Source organism: Eptesicus fuscus, chromosome 13, assembly GCF_027574615.1.
Source record: "Eptesicus fuscus isolate TK198812 chromosome 13, DD_ASM_mEF_20220401, whole genome shotgun sequence".
NCBI classification, from domain to species: Eukaryota; Metazoa; Chordata; class Mammalia; order Chiroptera; family Vespertilionidae; genus Eptesicus; species Eptesicus fuscus.
In genome coordinates, this window is record NC_072485.1 from 18,349,596 (window position 1) to 18,373,419 (window position 23,824).

Below are 23,824 nucleotides of genomic sequence, written 5' to 3' on the forward strand. Positions count from 1 at the left end.
TTCTGGAAGTTCCATCTTGAGCCCTTTCCCCTTCTCATTTTCACATACTATCTTTGTCCTTTCATTTACACCTGATCATGCTCAAATCCACATCTTAATTTCAATGTTTCTCTCCTGAGCTCCATAGCCATAATTCTATTTGTTTATTGGATATTTCTCTCTGGAGAGCCTTATCTTAAATAAATGCTGTTCCTTTAGTCCCATTCTATTTTTCTCCTTAGGGTGGCCACATCATTCATCATCTAAATCAGGACTATTTGGAAAGTAAAGGGCCTCATTAATAATTACTCTGGCATCCCAAGGTCTAACCAAAATGCATGGTCTCATTGCCATTGAACACACAATTAAACATTACAACTGGCATTCATCTTTACCCCCTATTTCTCATTTTTTGTAGCCAAGTTCTGTAGATTCTCCTTCCTCCTATTTTTTTTTATGTACACTCATTTCAATCTTCATTACCATTGCTTTTTTTTCAAAACCTTCTTATTACTTGCTAGGATTACTGCAAAAGCCTGCAAATTGGTCTACCAGCAGGCCACTGGGTTTCACTCTCCACTGAAACACCCTCTACAGTTTTACGAATGATCTTCTTAAAGTGCATATCTAATTATGTCCCTTTCCTGCTTTGGCCCTTTGATGGATATCCATAACTTCTAGCACAAAAGTTAAGCGCTTTTCCATGGCATTAGAAGGCACTTATTCCCAATCCTATCTCACCACTCCTTCCTCTTGCACACGAGACCTGTCCTCACCTACTGACAGTAGGCAATTACTGAACAATGAATAGATCAGCATTTAAAACATAACCACGCACACGAAAACCTTATCTCAACAAATTTACATAAATGTGAAGTATAGTAAATGTCATTATTATATGAGGATGGATACATAGGAAAACTAGGGTAAGTCTGTGTGACAAAGTACATAGTTAAAGGTGATCACCTTATAATTTGTGACTAAAAAATATGTACCATATATAAAACCCAGTTAACTAGAATTTTTCTCATAATGTAAGAGTGAGGTCAGAGTCTTTGGTTCAAAATAGCAAAACGCTCACATCAAGGAACCCAAAATGCCTAGGTTCAGTTAACTGAAATGTTTGTGTCTAAAAGAGAACATGGCTTCTAGCAGTTGTTGAGCAAAGGAAACACAAGAAACTTCATCTCCATCAGTTGGTTGTCTGTACACAACGACATCATTTGTTTGTTTTTTACTTGCAGCTCTACCTGCCATCTACCTGTCCTCTCCAATCATTCCAGCCAGTCTGGTGGCTTCAGTCAACTGTCACTCAAGGATCCAAACTAAATGTGTTGCAGAGAATTCACACATAAACTCATGACTAAAAACCAGTACTTTTTAGTCAGTTATAAAAAAGTTCCATAGGTTAGCAAGCAGCTACATGAGAAGCATAAGAGAAAAGAAACTGCTATTTAGTGTCTAAAATAAATTGTATAAGTGCCAGTTGAATTAACCTAGATGAATTATAAGCTAGAAAAGCAAGTGATTGGTATAAATTAATTTCAATAATTTTATCTAATACTAGTGACACCAGTTACCTACAATTTCTATAATGATGCAAGGGAGTCCAGTAAGATATTGTTTAAATAAGATTTGATTTTCTTTAAGAGGGAGGATATTTTGGATCTGCATTTTAGTGTTTTTGTTTTTTTTTAAATACCATAAAAACAGATGTATTAACTAAAAAACTTTTATTCTGCTCTAAAGCATTGATTGTTTTTGCAAATTCACTTACTATTAATATTAACTAAGATTAAAATTATCCTGAAAACATTTGTTATTGTCCACTGATCCCTAAATAACAGCATATTGGCAAACCCAGCTTTACGTTTTGTGACTACTGATCCTTTTTCACTAGAGACTGAGTTCAGGACATTACTTCATCATATGAAGGTTGTGCAAACTCCCAAGTATAAAGTGAATGCATATTAGATCAAAGGTGGGAAAGAAAAATTAAGCAAAAATCTATCTTCCAAAAGATACTTGTCTTATATATTTGTGCATTTTAAAGGTTGGAAACTTTCTGAAGTGGTGAGATGCTAAAGATATGTATTTATATTAATTTGGAATCTACATGAGTCACAAGACTAGTGCTGTGAGAGATGTAAATATGGAGCACATTCATACCGCTTTCACTCTCAAATCAACGCATGTTAGAAATATGTTCAAGGTTTTTAATGAGCTTGAGTTTTCCTTTCTCTTTGTTTGGGAAAGTGACTGTACTTGCGTCCTTCAAGGGCAAAAGGCAGAGAGTTCTCAAAATTTTCTCTTTCCTTGCTTGCTAGTGAAAATTACTAAAAATTACAGCTTACAATCTGGAGTGTATTTAATCAAAGGTTCTAAAGTGGTTTCCATCAGGTGGTAATTGGTATCTTTAGGTTGTTTTCAGCTATTTGCAAACAAAACAAAACATAACATTTCACAACCAGCTAAAATGTAAAGTCTCTTTGCTGTTGGCTGGAATTAAATTATCTAGTTTGGTAACACCAGCTACCTCATGATGATGAGAGCTTTTGGTGAGAATTAAAATAGAATTGTTCAACACAATAAAAATAAAAAATAAAAACCTTTCAAAACACACAGATCATGGGGTAGAATAATAGAAAAAAAGATCCTTTCTGTAAAAAGTTGGCAAAACCTCTGAGAAGGCTCCAATATGCTAATTTTATAGATGAGTAAACTGAGATTTAGACAACTTTGCTATTATTGATCCCTTCTCTTTACTAACATCCTTTCATTCTTGTATATTAATACACAATTTAGTAGTGATGCAGGGCTGGTAGAAGGCACGACCATAGGAAGTCCCCATACTGGGATTGATGCTCTGGTGTCACCGTCTTGAAATTCTTATCAAGTTTTGAAGGAGGGCTCTGCATTTTCATTTTGCATCAGGCCTCACAAATTAGGTAGCTGCCCCTGTAGCTATGGTTATGTTTTCCTTAGTATTTCATTATTTCTGCTGCAAGACAAAGTTATCTAGGAGCTTTCCTTTTGGTGTTTCTCACCCCTTTTCCTAAGGTGTCTCTCACACCAGTGACTAGTGGATATAGAGCCACAAGGAGGGCTGAGACCTTGGTCTGTTCCTCTTGTCAGTACAAGTGCAAAGCTCGGTGCTTGGTACAGCGTACGTGCCTAATGAACAGTTAACAAATACCTTCGACTTCTTTCATTGACAAAACATTCAAACTTTAATAGTTTTAGTTCTGCCGTGAAGAGCAACTCAGTGAATTGGGGGAGATTAAAGGTAAAATGTTTAAGGGAAAAATCTTTCTTGGCAAGAATGAAATTGGATTGAGGGAAAGTTTAAAATAAGTAAGTTGGAAAGACAGGTTGAACTCCAGGTTGAATAGGAAGTAATGGGTGGGAGGAGGGATGAATGGTTAAAAGTAGTTAGATGTCTCTCAACAAAGTTACATCCTGAGATGGAGTCTTTCTTCTCAAATTCTATTTAATACATGTCTGATTTATCTTGGAAATTGTAATTCAAGAAATGATAATTGTTCCAGTTTGGGGGGAACAGGATATATAGGCTGTGCATTCAGAAGGAACCAAGAGATTACTGATTCTTCTTCGGCTATTCCAAGAGTTCCTTGATCTACTGTTTTGCATTAAGAAGCAGAGTAATTTGAATTAAAAAAATACTTGTAAGTAGAAGTAAAATTTTTAATGTTTTCTCTGCCTCTGGGCACAATTGACAGAGCTCATGTTCTGGTTCCCAGTTATCGTAGGTTGGCTAACCACATTTATTATTTAAACCATGATAGTTTCCTACACTATATTCACTTTGGGAAATATATTTCTAACATTAATTTTTGTAAAATAAAATAAACAAACACTCCTTTCTCTGGAGTCTTTTATGTTGTGTTTGATCACTTCTCATATTGTTTGGTAGTTCAGTTCTTTACAAATTGTATATCTCCCTCAGTAAGGTTATCTCTTAATGGTCTATTGCCTTTATCCTGGATAACATAGTACAGTTCTACCCATCTTTAAAGAGCTTCCCTATAGCATAGTCTTGTCTTATTTTCTCTATTGTTGCTACATCACACTCGAATAAGTGACTTAAATTGTGCACAGATGTTCAGGTGTGGCTTTAATTTCTTTTTATATTCCAGGATAATAAGTTCTTTTAACATATTCATTACTTCTATTATGGTTCTCCAAATTATGCATGGTGCTGTTATAATGCCGGTTCACTGAATATTAAAGATATGAGAGCAAGCAATTTTACGCTTCAGGTGGTTATTTATGGGAAAATTCAATTTCTGGAGTATGATGGTGGACCAGAGGGGGTGAATAATAGCACTGACATTCACAAGCAAAGTGAAGCAACAGTGGAAACAAGCATCTGGGGGAAAGATAGCAGTGAAGGGGTGAATGGGAGAAGAAGCGGAAGCATATCAGTTAGGAACACTCAGATTGCAGACAGGCAGTGGTGAGGTGTGAGGGGCACACATCTGAGCTCCAATCTGGTGTGCTTGCTGGGCCAGGGAAAGAATTACAGGATTTGGCGAGATGCACAACAGAATTTCATAGCCTATCTCTACTGGAAAAGGAGATGATAAAAAGGTGGCTTCATCAATGGAGAGGAATGTAGATTTTCAGCTCCCTAAATCTCTACTGGAATAGAATTACAGGGCTACAAAACGTATTCTGTGTTAGGCAAGAATGTTCCTCACGCTCAACCTTGAGGAAAGTGACTTACGCAGACAATCCAATGATGGTATTGTACAAGAATGTGGATGGCAGAATCATCTCTATTGTTCCCATTTTTATGTGACGCACACTTGAATAAGAGTGCTTTAGGAATTTGGCTCCTGGAATTGTAGCTGGCATTAAAAAAACTCCACCTAGAATACTCGGCTTTGGTCCTGCGGGGCCTGTACTCTCTGAATGCCTCCACTTTACAAACCAACGAATGAAGGAATGGGAGAGAAGAAATGGCAGGGTAAAAAGTACTTTGAGTTTTATTTCACAAGCCAACATTAAAAACAGCAATATTCAAGCACCCAAGTTCCTTCAATTACCAGGAATTCTGAACTTAAAAACAACAAGAGTAAAAATAAAAAGAAGAACCAGAACCCTTAGTTCCGTTTTTATTGTCTAAGGCCAACCAAGCAGAGAGGCAAGCTATTTTTACTAATTTTAGAAAAGTAATGAAAATACAGAATAGGAAATTGGCAACTTGATCAAACTCACTTCAAATGAAAGTTTGAGCTGAATGTTACATGAATATTCAGACAATAGCCACGTGTTTGAAATTGCTCTTGAGTATAATTCCAAAATTTATGCACTTTTATCATCTCCCAGGCAAAAAGCCAAAGGCTAAAAGAGCAGAACACGAAAAAGCTGAACCTGAATTATGTTCTAAACCCCGTTGAGTTTAATTTTACTCACAAAGCAGAATGTTAGTTTGCTGCTTAAATGTGCCCCTCACAGCCCTGTAAAAAGACCTAATTTCTCGTTATCAGCATCTAAACTGTGTGACTCATTTGGAAAGCTCCAATTTCAGGAGCATCATTCTAAATTACTGAGCAAGTGCTACATAATAAACACAAATAATCTCAAACAGACTGTAGCATGAGAAGAAAGCAATTTTCTAGAAATTTGACTGCAGGGTGAGGTGAGCAGTTCCATGAGCCTTGTAACTTCGAAAGGCATAGAGGAAAAATTTTAGCTAAATGGAATATCGTGAGAGGATGAGCCCTTAAAAAGTTGTTGCTTTATAATAGGCAATACAGATACACAGTCTTGATATAAACTTGTAAAAAAGTTCAAACAACCTTCTGAACAGAAACAAACACACACAAAAATGAACAAGCTGCTACACACCCAGATACACACTTGCTTCAAATCAACATTTTACTCGGACCAATGATGGATGCACTACCAACAATCAATAAGCCGTGGATGAAACATACAACTAAAACAAAGAGATGATGAATCTTACTATATACCTTACATTTTTTGCTCAAGATTTTTATAATATTGATAAATTCTTAAAAATTATAATTGGAAAACACTCCAAGTGAATAAGAAATAAGATAATCTAAGATATACGTTTCTGCCGTGGATTGTGAAATTTTGATTTGCAGAGATCGTGCAAGGGGTCTTAGCATGCAATACACATAGCACATAAAGTGTAATTAAGACCAAAAGGGAGAGGCACAAGGTGAGATTCTGGTATGTTCTAGTTTGTGTCTTGAATGGTAGTTTCACGGTGTGTTCACTTTGTAATTTCTCTTTGAGCTGTACATCTATAATAATTTGTAAAATTTTCTGTACTTTGTGTCTCAATAAAAAGTTAAAAGGGAGACAAGAAGAAGAAAGAGGAAGAAAAAGAGAGGAAGAAAGAAAAGAAGGAAACAAAGAAGGAAGGTTGGGAGAAAGAAGAAAGGAAGGAAGGAAGGAAGGAAGAAGGAAGGAAGGAAGGAAGGAAGGAAGGAAGGAAGGAAGAAAGAAAGAAAGAAAGGAAAGAAAGAAAGAAAGAAAGAAAGAAAGAAAGGAGAGAAAGAAAGAGAGAGAAAGAGAGAGAGAAAAAGAGAGAGAGAATGCATGCTAGCAGCTACATTTCCCATACTGAGAAATAATGTGGTGAAAGAAATTGGTACTGTTATTTACTTAATTCAAATAATATGTAGCTTTATAGGGTCATACTAGTTGGCAGCCTGGTTCATAGTTAAAAACCACTTAACTGTCATTTCTGCACAGAAAATTGTATTGACATTTTCAGACTTTAAAAAAATCCCTATCACTTAACAGTTGTAAATGCCATTGTATTAGGCACGCTGTTAGTTTTCCTGTTTGGGGAAGCAGAATTTAGAAGTTAGTGGAGGAAACACATGCCTGGAGACTCCACTGACTTTGCATTTGAAAAAAAAAACACATATAGACACAAACACATTTTATCTCTGTATTCCAAGGGTCTTTGCGGCTCCACTGTTTACCATTTCTGTTTGGCATTAAATTGATTAAACACTTAGTGACCACTTATTAGTAAAGGTGTTTTGGACCCTGAAGCTGGATCTGTAGGTCTTGTCTGTTACTAAGGAGCAGTTTTCCATGTAATATTTTCAAAGGCAAAAGGTTAAGCAAAAATGACATATATTGTAAAATTGAAAGTAAAATGCACAGCACTGATGTGCTCAAAGTCCATGCATTTAAATTCCTTTGTATGATAATTTATGGTGATCATGTCTTCAGACTGCACTATTAGCATACTCACCCCTAACAAGAAGTTCTGCCTCATCTGACACACTGTCTGCTGTGGTCTGTACCCTGCAGCCATATCTCCCAGCATGCATCAGAAGGATGTTCCTGATCATTAAATCTGCAGAGGATGCTTGCTGAAAGAGGGATGAAGTGCCAGTTTAAAATGTTGCAAATCTGCCTAGTTCAAGGTGGTTTAAGGGGAACTTTGCATATTTAGTCTAAGGGCCCATTTTTGGCCTTACAATTTATAAGACAACAATTCAGAAATCAAACATGCCCTCGTTTAAGGAACACATGGAAGTTATGTTTTCAACAATTGCTGATACAGGGTTTGAACATTTAATATTGCATATGATAATTTAGCAGCTATAATCTCTAAGAAATATTTAAGTATGCACACAAATTCATATCTTTAAAAGTATAAGAAAAATAATCATTGAGCACAAATTATTGCTTTGCTATTCAGAGACAGGCCTATTTTTGTGGCAAGAAAATAGTATTGAAAGAAATAGCAGCTTGTGAAAATTACTTATGAGAAGACAGCAGTGAAAAGATTATCTTGTATGGCTTTATTGAGTGATTCTTTTTGTAAATACACCATGGGAACGAGATAGTGCTTAGGTAAAGACTGCTGATCCCAAAACCATGTATTCCTCCCATGACCATGATTTCAACCTCCTACAACTGAATCCTGGGCTGCCACAACACGAATCCCCCATAACCATCGCGATGGGAGCAGGGTCAACCTAAGTCTTTGTTAATCAATGCAGATACAAAACCCCAAAGGGGCTCAAAACACCTGATTCTTGAGTTGAGCAAGATGTTTAAAACATGGCTGAAGAGCAAATGCAGGTGGGGAGATCCATAGATCCAGGAAGAGTATCTTTTAGATGTATCAGTTCATGAGATCCGTGATGATCTTCCCTACACTCTAGAATGACTGGTGCAACTCTTCATTACCTAATCTTGTCTTTCCTTTCCATGAATATGTAAAGATCTGGCATTTACAATCACTCACTCATGAGGTAGTTTTTTTGTTTTTGTTTTGTTTTTGTTTTCCAGATAATGACACAGCAAAACTCCAATACACTTTTCCCACGTTGCAATAAAAAAACAATTGACTGGAATGAGAGCAGATGCATGCAGCTTGAAATGACATATTCAGAGAACTCAACACTCTCCAGCAGCAGTTGAACACATGAAAGAATGTTTAAAGCACATTATAGAGAAGCACCCCAGATAAGAGATCTTTCAATTTTTGATGGGATGGTGAATTACCTTTAAAAAATAATGCATTTGTCCTTAGAGGGCAGTATTCTGATGATTATTTAAGAGATTAACTGTTTGCATTTATTTTAAAATAGACCAATGAGTTATTTGAAAATGAGAGGGATTTCTAGAAATACTTGGTATGTTTTCTTCCTTGGCATTCATTCCTTAGCATCTAAATTAATTATTTAACTGTATACTATTTTTCCATTTCTTTCTGGTATTTCATTGCTGATGGTTTTATATATATATATTTTTATATGTATATAATATATATATAAAGTATATATGTATATATATATACTTTTTAACAGTCATATAAGAACTTCTAATGGTGTTGAACTTTTCTCTCATGAAATAATTGTTAAGACATGATCTGGTTTAGTCATTTACAAGGAAATGCTTCATAGTGAGAATGCATTAAAACGTCATAACAATTATTTCAAGGAATGTGATATTTGTTCAGTAAATGTCCTTTCCTGCTAATTTCTTTAGGATAAATTGTTACTCTTAAATTTCATTTTCTCATCTCTACTAGACTAAGAAAGTACTCACTTCTTTCAAGTCAGAACAGGAAATTTACACTTTAATGCCTCTTGCTTATTATGGGGCGACACAGCAAACTGTAAACATTATAAGCCATAATTCAGTTTCAAGTCAGCATCATTTAATAAGGTATAAATAGGCTTCAACATATTTACCACTTTTGTAGTATGGGCCCATCTTAGATGTGAAAATCTCCTTTCCCTCCTGGATTCCTAAGAAGCTCTCCTGATGGGGTACTCAATTAAATTAATCAGGAATCAAATTTAAAATCATGGGCACAGAATGGGGCTTATGTCTAATGGAAAAGCTAAGGAGAAGCCCAGAAAATCAGAAAGGACTTTATTGTTTCCTAAAATGAGCTTCTGAAAGGCCGAGGTTGGTGTTTTCGGTTTGTTTTGTTGTTATTTCTTATTTGCGTCTTTGTTTTTCACTATCACATGCTGGTGGTGATTTAATAGCTGAAAAAGTAATTATTATAAGTCATTATTGAGGCTCACATTTTTGAAAAATTATTTTGTAAAATCGCATTCCTGTGATTAAAGAATTGTCTTATTTTCCAGACCCTTTTCTTCCAAATTTTTTTTGTCCTGGACAAAAGTCCCTAAACCTTTGTCCTTTATGATTTAAATATCTTTAATATTTTGAAATAAAAACTTAATGGGTCAAGAAGAGCCTTCATTAAAAATCTCCAAGGAGATCAGGAGGGAGAGGTGCATATTATCATTCCTATGTTGTCCTTCGCTTGTTCCTGCAATTAATAGTGTGCAATGCCTTATAAACTGGCTGAAGCTCTATCACCATCTATCAGGAATAAAAAGTCTACCATCTATTGTATATCTATCAATACCAACACTATTTGAGGAGTTGAAATCTCACTTTGGGTCTATCCCTTCTCTTTTGGATTATATCTGTATTATATTTTTAAATGGGGGAAATTAAAAATAAAATGAATGGATTGTGAACACTAAACCTACATTACCCTTTTAGTAGATTTACTGATCTTTCAAAAGAAGTAATGAGAAGAATTCATGTGGGAACCCATTACACTTAATCTCAGCCCACAGTATGCAGTTCCTGAGAGAGATCCTTCGCAATTTAGTACACTGTTAATAAAATGGTTACTTAGAGCCGATGCTTGCTTCCTTAAGCTTAAACCTCATTTTCACTTTTTCTCTCTCAGGAGCTACTGTCTCTTGTTTTCTTTGACATTTGCTTTATATCCTATATTTCCTTTGCTGCTTTCTTTGGCTTTATGAACAAATCATGTTGCTTCAAATAAATGTCCCCCACCAGTAATTAACACAATGCTTTAAGCTTTGTGCATCTAACACAATGCACGCCACATAGTGAGAGCTCAGTATATATTTGTTGAATGAATGAATGTGCGAGGCTCTTTAAGAAAGAGGTTGCATGTTCACTCTGTGAGACCAGCAACACGGCTACGTCATTTACTGTTCTTGGCCACAAAGTGTAACTTTTAGAGCAGTTGCTAAATTATCTAGGGAATGTCATCATTTCACAAGTCCAGTTCTTTATAGGCTTTTACTTTGACTAAGCGTCCTGCTCAGAGACTTCCTAAAAATGGAAAGCTCATTGAACTTTGCTATTCAAAGTGTCTGCTGGCTCTTGTTGCCCTGAGGATAAAGTCCAATTTCCTTATTTCAATACAGAAGAACCCTCCAACCATGATTTCACCTCCCACAACTGAACCCTGGGCTGCCTCAACACTAATCTCCAGTTTCCCTGTGCCTGGGGATCCTTCCGTAACTCCACCTACTCTGCTACTGCAGATGCTCTTTCTCCTTTGCCCGAAAAGACACTTTTAGCTGCAGGTCAAAAGACTTCTCCTTGGTTAAGCTTTTCCAGACATTCCCCAGGCTTCCTTAGTGCTGACACTGCTTAGTTATTTGTGCTTCAATAGCACTTCACTCCTGTCTCTGAACTAGCACTTGGCATTCTTGAAAGTCTCCCCGAGTCCACCTGGAAGTCCTGCATGGGCATTCCCAGAGCTGGGCTAGGTAGCCATGCAGCCGATGGTTACTGGCTGAGCTAATGGATGCATGAGGGCTTCCTTCCTTCCTTCTTTGTGCCTGATATTACCTCCCCTTCCCATCTTTCTCTCTCTCAAAGAAATTAGGGCAGGCAAGGGAAAAGACTATGGAGAAAGACAGTGGGAAAGAATACTTAAAACATACATCAAGGTTTTGGAATGACAAAGAATTGTGTGCACCGCTCTACCACTTATTAAATTTTGAACTTGGGAAAATTACTCCACGGCTTAGAGTTTGTCTCACAGATTCAATGTGATAATGCAAGGAAAGCCCATAGTAGGGTGTCTGGCACATAGGCGTGTTAGATAAATGTTATCTGTTAAAGGGCACTACACTTGCATTCTTAGCCAGGAGAAATGTTTCTTTAAGTGGTATTCACTCCTTCAACAAACTAGATATCAACGTTTTCCATAGCTGTAGTAAGTTTCCTAACTACCTGGCTTTATTTTAGACACATACATCCTCCTTTTCTCTCTTATAGAAAACCTGTGCGCTCAGAACAAGCAGACACGAGGTCTAGCTTTAGCGTCAGCACTTTTGAAGCCCTGAAACTACAGGAAAGTTCTTTTCTTTTTGGATAATAACAGCTGCTCTGTTTTTCTCAGGAATTGAGGAAAATCAAGTGAAGCAATGTATATATGTGAACTACAGGGAAGTGTAAATTACTCTTAAAGTCTCTTTTTTTTTGCCCCACCAAGATGGAGTAAGCACTCTGAGAATGTTTGGAGAATGTATCTCCAAACAAAAAGGTAAATGGAATGTTCTCAAAAATGGTGGACTCATTCTGAATGAGTCAGCCAAAAACCTGCTGGTTAGGCAATTTACATGCCCTCATGTAGGGTTTACTTCACTTTCTCAAGGGGCTCACATAGGGCCCATCCAGCATCCCCAGCCCCCAACAAACAGACATTTGAACCATTCCTCTATATAAATTCTATGAGAAACAATTTAAAAAATATTTTCTAACATGAAAAACTGGGTGTTAGCATGAGACGCTTATTATTAAACTTGTGTAGTTAAAAGATTTTCCTGGTCACAGTATTTTTCCCAGAGGATAATTTGTTTAAAGTATCCTACAATATGGAAGTAATAAACATATATTTTCTTTTTACAACCTTTCTTAAACTTATGTAGAATGAGATTTACATTAGTGATGATGTGTGCTTTAATATAAGTTTTCAAGAAAGTAGCTGATATTAATGGTGCTTAAATAAGTGGACATATTATCAGAAATAGAAATACTAACTGCTACTATTGAAGAAAATACTAGATAAATTACTGAAAGACTTGTCTTGGCTAGCAGTGAGGAAAATAATAGATAAGATATTATTTGACAAAACAGTTATGTCTACTTTGGTGAAATATTAAATGCATCCAACAATGCACTGAAGACTAAAAATGGGTAAACTTTCCAATACATATTCTAATAATGTATTTTTAAGTACTAAGAAAAGTGTAGAAACAGTGTTGTTTGGTGATATAGGTTAAAGAAGAAAAATGAATTGATGACTCATTGATGAATTCAAGATGACTATATATCTAAACTGGATCATTTAGTTTTATAAGCACAAGTCATGAATAGAAATCAATCATGATATCACTCCACTATCTTGGTTAAAATGAAGATTAGGCATTGTAAAGCAGTTCAAAGCATGAATATAGAGGACCAATTACAATTATGTTTTCATACAACAAATTTATTTATTTATTTTAAAAATTTTAAATATGCTTTTATTGATTTCAGAGAGGGAGTGAGAAAGAGATAGAAACATCAATGATGAGAGAGAATCATTGATTGTCTGCCTCCTGAATGAATGCCCCTACTGGGCCTTGAGCCCATAATGCATCGACACTCAACCACTGAGCCATACCAGCTGGGCTCATACAAAAAATTTAAAAATACAAATGTTAAGTTATACTACTTCCTAGATGACAAAATTGGATATATGAAGAACACTGAATGAATGACAACATGCCATGTGTATGACCTTAGTGTCCTCCTTTCCCAAGTAGGACTAGAGGGTGTGGTATTTTACAGGTCAGTGGATGCCAGACCTGTAAAATACAGCATGTTTGTGCTCTGATTCTTGAAATAATGTATCTTATTTAATCTTATGCACATTGACTCTCTTTTCCCTAGTGGAGAGGTAAACGGGCATTCCTTTATCTAAGATTTAACTTAAGTGACCAAGGCAAAAGGACGCTGCTATAGACTGAAACCCTCCCTTCCTCTTATTCCCCTCCCCACCCCCAACCAGCCATTGTCCCTTGGCTGGAGCCCAAGGTGAGTGCCTGTGAGTGTCCCTCCCAAAACTCATATATTGATGGCACAATATTTGGAGGGGTGTGTTAGGAGGTAATCAGAGCCCTAGGGACTTTTGCTGAGGGCCTGAGGCCATTCAGTAAAAGTCTCAGGGTATACAGAGGCCAGCCACCACCTGGCTGGGGTCTGCAGGCCTTTGTGGTGGGGCAGGTTCTCAAGGAGTTGATTTTGGAGTTAATTAGGTTCATGAAAATTCAGATTTGGCCATGTGGGGGGAGGGCTCAGTGCAGGGACCATGACAGCTGTCCCTCCTGCCCTCACCCTGTACCCACACAACTCAGCTTCTCCCAGTATAACTCTGGTGCACTCCCACTCCCCCCAACCCTGCCTTCCTCTTATTCCCCTCCCCACCCCCACCCAGCCATTGTCCCTTGGCTGGAGCCCAAGGTGAGTGCCTGTGAGTGAGTTTGTGTACTGGCCCTGTAAGAACATCTGTGTTTCCAGCAGCCTCTGTTTCACCCGAAAAAATGGAATTTCCACTGACTTTCATTCCTAGGTGTTATTTGGGCTCTTCTTCCCAACACTAGTGTTTTAGGCTCAGGAGCCTGGGGTGGGGCTGGGTCTCCTGGCTTCTGAGGGGCACCTCTGTGGCTGAGATATCTCACCAGATTCTCAACTGCCACTGGTGGGTGTGGGGCCAGCCCATTTCAACATTTCTTCCAGTCTCGACATGGCTTCTTCTTTATTTCCTTAGATACAGGACTTCTGTTCTGCTAGTCTGTAGATGCTTATCTGGTTTGACTGTTCTATAATTTGGTTGCGATTTTGATGTCATGGGGGGAGGAGAGCACAGCACCTACTCTGCCATCCTGACTGGAACTTCAAGAAGACTATGGACAAGGGCTGGAGGAACAGTGAGAAAACTGCCATGGGAGACTTGAGAAAAGGCGACCTGTTAGGCAGTGTAGGGAAGTTTGACAGTACTGCCACCGAGGTGATGTGAACAACACATTATACACAGGGAATAAATTAAATTTGCCTAAGGATATTTTCAGCAAGAAAATTGAAAGTGCCAATAGGTTTCTTTTATCGGTGTATACTAAGTATAAATACAGAGAGATGAGCTGTAAAGAGAGAATCACTCATTTCCCCAGCAGAGTGTAAAGGAAATGCAAAGAAGCCAGAACTCTAGATTTATAAACAAAAATACTTCTCATCTCCAGTCTTGTCAAGCAGTCAAAGACTAGTTACCTAAGAAATGGCCGTGGCAATCGTTAAATCTAGGGTTCTACCAAATAAAGTATGTCCCCAGGATAAAGATCCCAAGTGTGTAGCCACTGACAACAACGTGGAAGAACCTCTGTTTACAACAGAGTTTTAAGGGCATTTTCTTTAGCAACCAGGCCCTCGGTCCTAGGTAAGGAAGAAAGAACCCCAAGAAACTATTACGAATGGCTGAAACAACATTGAGGAGATGATAATTGAAAGCTGGTGAACGGGGTAGCTGCTTTATGAAATAACAAAAATAAAATTAGGAAAACCCTTGTCTGTGGTAAAGTAGAAGGTAGAAACGGATCCTAATGAATTTGTGTATCTGATAAAAAAAGACTTATAGGGAGAATAAAAGTGTTGACTACTGACTTTTAGATTAAGGTGACCAGATTTTAACATTGGTAAAGCGGGACACCATTGACGGGGGGTTTTGGGCGGGGGGGGGTTCTTGATTAAAAATTTGGTCTATATGGAGCAACAAAAATTTTCATAGAATGCAAAAATAGTATTGTAATATATTTTTTTAAATTTCAACATAAGTACAATTTACAAATATAATAAATAAAAAATTATGTCTAGTATTATTTTATTCTTTGGCATATTTCTCATTTGAGTGAATTTTATTTAGTAGATTGCTGTCGTTGTTTAAAAGGTCATGAAATTTTTCACAAGAATTTGTTAAATTATATTTCACACATAAAATGGCTTTCAAAGTCTCAACACTTAATTGTGATTTTTCTGATGTCCACACTTTATTTACCGTAGAAAAGAACGCGTTCAGTCGCAGCATTAGTTCCTGGTAAGGACAGCGCGTATTCCACAATTTTTAGTGCATTATTTATCCTGGCTAAACAGCCACATGGCTGCCGAAAACCGTATATTCCCTTCCCGTTCTCCCGCCGTTCCCTAGCTTGTCGTGCATTCTTTCCAAAAATTGGGACTTTTTTAAAACGCTGTGGGACGCGGGACAAATGGTTAAAAATCGGGACTGTCCCGCCAAAAGCGGGACTTCTGGTCACCTTATTTTAGATGTCTGTGACAGTATATGAGAGGAGTGACTTAGGCTAAAAAAAAGGCCTTCATTTTCAGGAAAAATTTAGAGAAAATACTTCCAACCCAAAAATTGCTGGTTGAAACAGAAATAGTTTCTCATTTCATATTCTTGAGCTATAACAGAACTTAAAAAAAAAAGAAAGAAAGAAAGAAAGCTTTTGTATCCCCTGTATAAATATAACCTGTAGGCATTTTAACTATATTTTGATCTTGTGAATGTCGACCACATTTGCACTTTATTCTTATAAAGATGGTATTCCCTTCACTGTTGTTAAAAAAGAGACAAAGGGCCCCAAACGAAGTCACTCGTGCTAAGTCCACATCATCAAAGTTAGACTTACTAGCTATCCCAGTTGCAGATTCGGCTTCTCCCAAGAATGTAATCTTCCAGGGGGCAGTAGTGAGCGAATTTGCCCCTCATCTCACTTGCCTCCCCATAGGCATGTTATGGAACACGGAAGCAATGCACTCTTTCCCCACCTTTGCCTATGAAAGGCTTCCATTTTGTACAGCTCTTCAGAGCTCCTGTCTATCCGCTGCAGAGGATGCTGCCCAATTCAAAAATCATTCAGTAAAGCCAATAAGATCTTCACATTTCACCCACTTGAAATTTTGTTATTTAACTCTGGCATACCCAGTCCCTAGCACAGTGCCCACCTAGCACATGAAAGCCTCGTCACATATATGGAAGAATATGGTTTGCCATGACATAAGTGTTAAGAGACCTTTTAAGAGAAAAATGTAACCAAGAAGGTAGAGATGTTTTTATGTCTAATCTTTTTGCAAAAACATACCATTTCAAATGAAATAATTAATTTTGTAAAGAATTTCTAAGTGTTAATTTGCCACAAATATCTGGCTGTTTCAAGCTTTTTTCCTCAAAATTCAAAATCTTTATGTGTTTACATTTCATGTGCAATATTAGTACACTTTTTAACAAGTGCAATCTTCAACAAGTAGCTGCATTATTTCAACCAGGTGCTTCAAGACCAAATACTGAGTATTCGTTTGTCAAGCCTAATTGGATAGTTACTAATGCTTAGGAACAAGTTTCTGGATGAAAAAGAACCTTATTACAATAAAGAAGGAAATTTGGGTCACAGCACCCATTTAAGCTCTGTCACTCAGTCATGAAGATTCTCATCAACATCAAAAACACTAAGAATTTAGGAAATTTCAAACACATCAATGTCAAAAAAGACTACTCAAATTACTGCTTAGATTGTAGGCTACAACAGCAATCTTCCAATGAAGATTTAAACAGAAGAATAGTTCAGTTAAAACAAAAGGTCAAATTGAATAAATGTGTCAATCAAAAGCTGACTATGAAAAGTTCAAGGTCAAAGACTCTCAGTCAAATTCAAATGACATTTTGAAAGCCAGTCAAGACACTTTGCCAGAGTGAACTCATTAATAACAGGCTTTACAATTTCATAAAAGAATTTACCATGCTTAATTTATAAAAATCAGTTTACTCAGACCGAGATTGAAAATCATCTATGCTGCCATATACTACTACTGCTCCTCTCTCCTATGTAACAATATAATACAGCTCTGATATTTCAAAATCATATTTACAAGACTCTCCAAAGCAGTGCATCTTTGAATTGAGACCAATATCAATAACAATATATGCACATATATTTTTTCCTAAGGTTTCATATTGGTAGGTTTTAAACTATTCATTATTGTGAATCTTTTTTTGTGTGTGTTTGCTGGTTACACAAAATAAGGAATGCTGATCTCTTACCCATTTATAAGATTATTATTGCTTTTAAAGAGGAAATCTTTATTTAGCTGTAGTGGAACCTTTTATCATATATCAAGATGTTATATATACAACTATATTCTTAGTCATAGGGAAGAATTGTGATTTTAGGTCATTTTTTTTTTAGTTTGGAATTTCTTCTGCATTAAAATTTTTTCAATTCTAAGGACATCATGAGACTTTGAATTATATTTCATGAATCAAGCAGGTATGCAATATTTAATAGAGAATAATATGATTTTGGAGCTATGAATGATCCCTCCTGAAAAAAGGGTTAATGTTCATTAATGTTTTAATGAACATTAACCCTTTGCACTCGCTTGCTTTTTTCTCGATTCCTTTATTCTAATGCTAACCGTGTCGAGTCACACTCGACATCCGAGTGCAAGTTAAAATGATTTCACTTAAGTTATCGAGTGCCACATTAGGAGAGTTTCTTGGCATTTAGTCTTTGAACATAACATTTAAAATCACAGAACTTTGGAATTAGGTAGGGACATTAGGAATCATCTCCTCTAGCCTCTTCAGTTTGTGGATAAGGGCTCAGGTGAAATGAATCATTGAAAGTCAAACAGCTAAGTAAGGACAAAGCTGAGCCCACACCAAAAACCCTTCATATCTCCTCCCCACCCAATCTATTAATCTTTTACTATATAATGAGGTCACCCAGTAAAATACTTTGATGTTGTATCATCTTCTGGAAGAAAATCTGGCAGCATCTATTTAAATTACAAATAGTTTTTTTCTTTTACCCAGCAATCTATTCCTGGGAATTTATCCCATAGAAATAAAATCGTTGATACACAAGGGTGCAGATATTTAGAAATGTTTTCTGTAGCATTTTTTCATAAATCCCCCCAAACAGGAAATCAAGTTAATCTTCTCAATGGGTACATGGCTAAATAGAGGTATAGTCATACCATGGACTAATTATGTACCCATTGAAAATACTGAATTAGAGATATAAAAAAATGTCAAGGTTATTAAATGAGAGAAATGAGATGCAAAATATGTTCCAGTTTTTAAAAAATAATGACAGAAATTTCCCTGTACATATATAAATCTGCCTAGGCTTACAGCAGAACTGAGAAAATATAGAAGGACATACATTTGGATATTAACAAGCTTAAGAAGTTGTGGTAAATGTTGTTATAGGAGGGTAGAAGTAGGGGAAAGTCATCTCAATAAGTGCAGCCTGCATGATATTGTACACTTGCATAATGTGTATCTATTGTGCTTAAAGAGATGCATGAAAATATGATTACAAAGCTTACTGGTGATTATTTTTAGGTAGTGTGACTCCAAGGGATTTTCATTCTTTTTCCAGTTTTAGTATGTTCAAATGATCTACAATAAGCTTGTATTATTTATATAAATAGAAAAAAAATCTACCTACATAATGGTGAACAAATGAAAAGCTGACTTTGGTTTAGAACTCAAAAACATGGTTGCCATGGAGAAAAACCAAGGTAAGTTTTTATCATCAACTGCATATATTATAAACTAATCAGCTTGCATGGCTAAAAGAACCTATGAATTCATTTCAGTATGGAATATTCAGTATATTTCATGCTTGTTTTTAATATATCCAGAATCTCTTTTCATCAATTTATTAATAAGTATATCATATCTGCTTTTGTTTCTATAAAAATATAACTAAAGCACAGAAATCACTAGAACCAATTTTTGGAAGAGACATTTAACATGGATTATGTTAGATCAATAGATAAGCTAGAAAATATCATAATATGTCTTCAGAATGTGTTATTTTTCGGAAACCAATTAATTTATTCATTTTTAAGTAAATAATTTAATCTTTCTTTGTTAATATATTTTTTCTAACTGTTCCCAATTATCTATTAACAAGTAAAGTGATTAAAATATCCTAAGACGCCCTAGCCGGTTTGGCTCAGTAGATAGAGCGTCAGCCTGCGGACTCAAGGGTCCTGGGTTCAATTCCGGTCAAGGGCATGTACCTTGGTTGCGGGCACATCCCCAGTGGGGGGTGTGCAAGAGGCAGCTGATCGATGTGTCTCTCTCATCGATGTTTCTAACTCTCTATCCCTCTCTCTTCCTCTCTGTAAAAAAAAAATCAATAAAATATATTTAAAAAAAAAATATCCTAAGACTTTGGAAAAAAAAGAACATAAACTTTATAAATGAAAAAAAAATATGACTCTATAATCAGATCAAGGGCTTTGACTATCTTCACCTAATTCAATTAAAAGGGGTCAATTCAGATAGTGACTAGTTAATTCAGTCCATGCAGTTCACATAATTTGTGTTGCTAGTGACAGCCCATGTTGAATTTTAGTGTTATGCAAATGATTATTTTTCTCAATGCTCATTTTATCCCATACATATCACTACATGCATAATCTAGCTTTAGTTTGTCTTAAAAATAATACCATAACTGAAGTTAAGGATCATTTGACACTGATAATTGTTTAAATTGTGTGGTAGGGGTGTTGAAGTAAGTAATGGTCCCAAAGTTTTTTATGCCTTTCTGGATTCGCCTTTGGGTAAGCCCTTCCCACACTCACTGTGCCATAATAAGTGATTACATTGGTCACTTAGACATTAGCAAACATAGAACAAATATATATTTTCAAAATTGGGTATGTACTGGAGATTGCTATTTTGGAACCCTGTGAAAACCACGTGGCACATAGCCTAGAGGAGCCTGCTGTTGGGTGAGAGACCACTTAGGGCAGAGACAGCATCCTAACTGCCACCTCCCAAACAGTTCCTATTAACCTCAGATGCATTAATGAGTCCAATATAAGCCAGTAGAAAAAACAACCGAGTCCAGCTATAATTATTGGCTCATAGAATTGGGTCATACATTTTGTGGAGTTTGCTTTGCATTATAAGCTAACTCAAACAGCAATTAGAACCATGACTGACTGAGAAATTTGTGGATTCTGGAATGAAGGTTGCAAGTTAGAAAAATATAAAAAAATTTGGACAGGAAATAGATAGTGGTAGATTACAACACTGGCCATAATACTTTGCAGTTCCTCCTAGGAGGAGGGTTCTCTACCCTTTACATCTAGTATGGCCTTATGACTTGCTTTAACCAATAGAATGTGACAGGAGTGACATAAAGCAAGTTTGAGTCTTGGCCAAGGGATCATGATGCTTCTGCTCTTGGATCTTGGACTCCTCAGACATCCATGTGAACAAGTCTGACTAGCCTGATGGATGATGAGAAACACGTGGCCCATTTGCCCCTGTAGCCCCAGCCACTAGCCAGCCATTAGTGCCTCAAAGTTGGTTGGCAGCTGACTAAAGATGCATGAGTGAGTCTTGCTGAGACCAGCAGATAAACTCCAGAGGAGTTCAGCCTAACTTGCCAACCCATGGAATTATAAACGATAGTTTGAGGCACTAAGTTTTGGGGTGGTTTTTATAGCAAAAACTGATACAGACTGTTTAACAGTCAGCACTACATAGTAGTTAGAAAAACTACTCCTCAGTTCCTTTCTTTTGGTTATTCATAGGAAAAAAGAGATGTGCAAAGGAAAGGGTATTCATTGGTTCTAAAATGTAAAACGTCCTCCTCTCTCAAGATATTTATATCTCAACATCTTAAATATAAAAATAAGACAACAGTGGATTATTCCAGTCAGAATTTTGTTATGAGACTAAATGTGGTTGGAAAGGGCAATGTAAAGTCCCCAAAAAGTTAGCTAAAAAAAGATGCTTTATTATTCTGCCTGATTATTCTTAAAGGTAAATGGAAACATTCTTACTGAAAAGCCTGCATCTCTAACACTAGCTAAAGTTACTTTAAGTACCAGAGAACCGTTACTGTTCAGAATCCTCACTGATGTGATGGGCAAACAAAGCAAGTGTAGGTCCCTACGTCAGGAAAAGCCAATGGCCTCTCAGTAATTCTTACTACTTAGATGACAGGCAATGGCCATGAAGTGCAAGTTTCAGAAATGCTTTTAGGAAACACTGTTATAATATTTCATAAGTACTTTAAAACAAATTTTGTCAATATGCTATCTTTATTTGTGGGGCTATCAGTGTTAAAGAGGATAAAATATAGTATTTTGTAGTTTCATTAAGCTTATTGATATGAAAGCCTCAAACTGTTTAGTACAACGTTGTATCTTCACAATTAATGCATTCTAAGTTATTTTAGCTAATTGGCTTCAAAATAGTTAATTATTTTGATTTTACAGATGTCTAGGTGTATAATAAGAAATAGTTTTGATTTTTAGGGTATTTAAACAACTATCATAATTATCTTACCTTATACTAGTTGACTAATAACCTTTAGTAATTAACTTAGTTGAATTCAATTGAACATTAATTCCAAGAACATTATTTCTGCCAATGGCATACTTGGTTAATAATTGAAATTTTTCCTGCGGAGTTATTTTCTCTCATCAGTATAATGTCTCAACACTATAACACTTATCACATTAAACAGTTATTTAAAGGTCTGTCTAGATTAAGAGTTCTAGAAAGGAGAGATCGTGCTTTACTCAACCATATATTTTTTGCCCTGATAAAGTACTATACACATTACAGGTGACCATTAACTTTTTGGAAAGTGTTGTGTTAAAAAATTATCTGATATCAATATATTACATTTTTTGTTTATGTAGTATTTAGCACCTGGGCAAGGAAATGAGAAAGTGTCTATATGTAATAGTATAGATTTCTACTTCTTTATATAATAATTAATTTAACAAATACTTTATTTAGCAAAAAATCTTCCAGGCATGATGCTGGGTTCTAGCAATAGCTAGCAAAATAGGTGTGATTCTTATTCTTAAAAATATATAATGTAATAAAGGAATAAATATGGAAGAAGACAGAAATTCTGATTTTAGCCCATTTTCCTTAAATGGGTTGTATTCTTAGAACTGCTTCTAGAATAATAAGCAGTGTTCTGAAAAAAAAAATCACACACTGCTTCTCAGGGAATTATCTTAATGACCCTGGATATTGAATCTTAACATTGTAATATAAATTTCTCTTTTATGTACCCAATAGAAAGCTTTAAGCAACATGTAAATTTATGTAAAACACATATACTTATGCTTAGCAACATGTAATTTATCCCTGGATTTCGTTTTGAAAAATCTGTCAGGTTTACTTTTGTTAGAAATATGTAACTTGCTATAATTGGAGCCAAGCATAATCATGGTCATTTACTTAACTTTAATAGTGAAATGAGAAGATTTCTTTAAAATAGAATTACTATAACAAATAGATGAGTTTGCTTTCACTATAAGATCATCACTTGTTATTGGAATCAAATAGACAAAACCTCAATATCTTTCATATTTTCCTTATGCCAAGTGTCTACCTAGAATGTCTTTCCTCCTTCTGCACCCTCTCTATTTATTTTTCTTTAAGAATAGGCTCAGGCATTATTTGGTTTAAGAAGTATTATTTGGTTTAGAAGCATACTGCTCCCACAGGTTGGATGATGCATAACTTGGACTGAGTTCCCTAAACATACTTCTTCCACTGATCTTGCCACATAGCCGTTTATAAGTCTGTTCCTCTGTGAGACGAGGCTCCTCAAAGGCAGCACTCGACCTCAGTTGTATTCATACACCCTTCACAGAGGGTGGCATTGATTACTACAGAGCCCTCAGGCCTGGGCAGCTGCCTCATGGGTAGGTGCTCAATGTGACATATTCAGAATTCCTCTATCTTAGATTGATAAATACTCTATGGAGACATTAATTATTCATTAAAGAAAATAGCATCTTGTTTTCCAAATTCTCTAAATTGAGCTTTTCTACTTCTCTTCTATAACATGTAACAGATGAAGAAAGAAAGTGAATAATAATAGCCCAATAGTTATTTATAAAATTCCCTCTGCCTCCTTTTCTAAGAGAGAAAATATATCTGAGAGGCTACCTACTGAGTTATTAATTCCAGGCTCCTAGAGTCACTTTTCTATTATAATGTGATAAAAATAATACAGGAAAGAAACTAGAGGATTTTGAAAAGCAAAAGCGAAAGACATCATAACACTTAGGCACTCTTTAGAATTTAATACAAAACAGATGCAGAAGAGAAATTGCAAAATAAAGGTAGAATTTCAAAGATGTCTTGAAAATAACAGCCTATCAAAAACCTTGCTCTTTGAAAATCACTTTCTGAAATAACATAGGAGTCAGTCTAAAACACAATGCTTACATATCAATAGTACTTCAAAATGTAAAACTGAAGCATGTTTGCTTATAAAAATCCTAACCTTATGTGGTATTAGAGAATAAGGACAGCCTTTTATACACCAAGGTTTTCTTTCAAACACTAAAAAAATAAAATAAAAAAAATCTCCTTTTATATATTATTCCTACAAGGTAAAAAAATTCTAGTATTAAGGGCCTT

General features: G+C 36.0%; 1 protein-coding gene across 1 annotated transcript in view; it reads right to left on the reverse strand.

The window, feature by feature from the left end:
• CNTN5 (contactin 5) overlaps nt 1–23,824 on the reverse strand; it is a 465,423-nt gene that overhangs the window by 95,291 nt on the left and 346,308 nt on the right. The window contains exon 14 of the mRNA XM_028157040.2: nt 7,247–7,367. Within this exon, the coding sequence (XP_028012841.2) occupies nt 7,247–7,367 (121 nt within the window). The remainder of the gene's footprint in view (nt 1–7,246; nt 7,368–23,824) is intronic.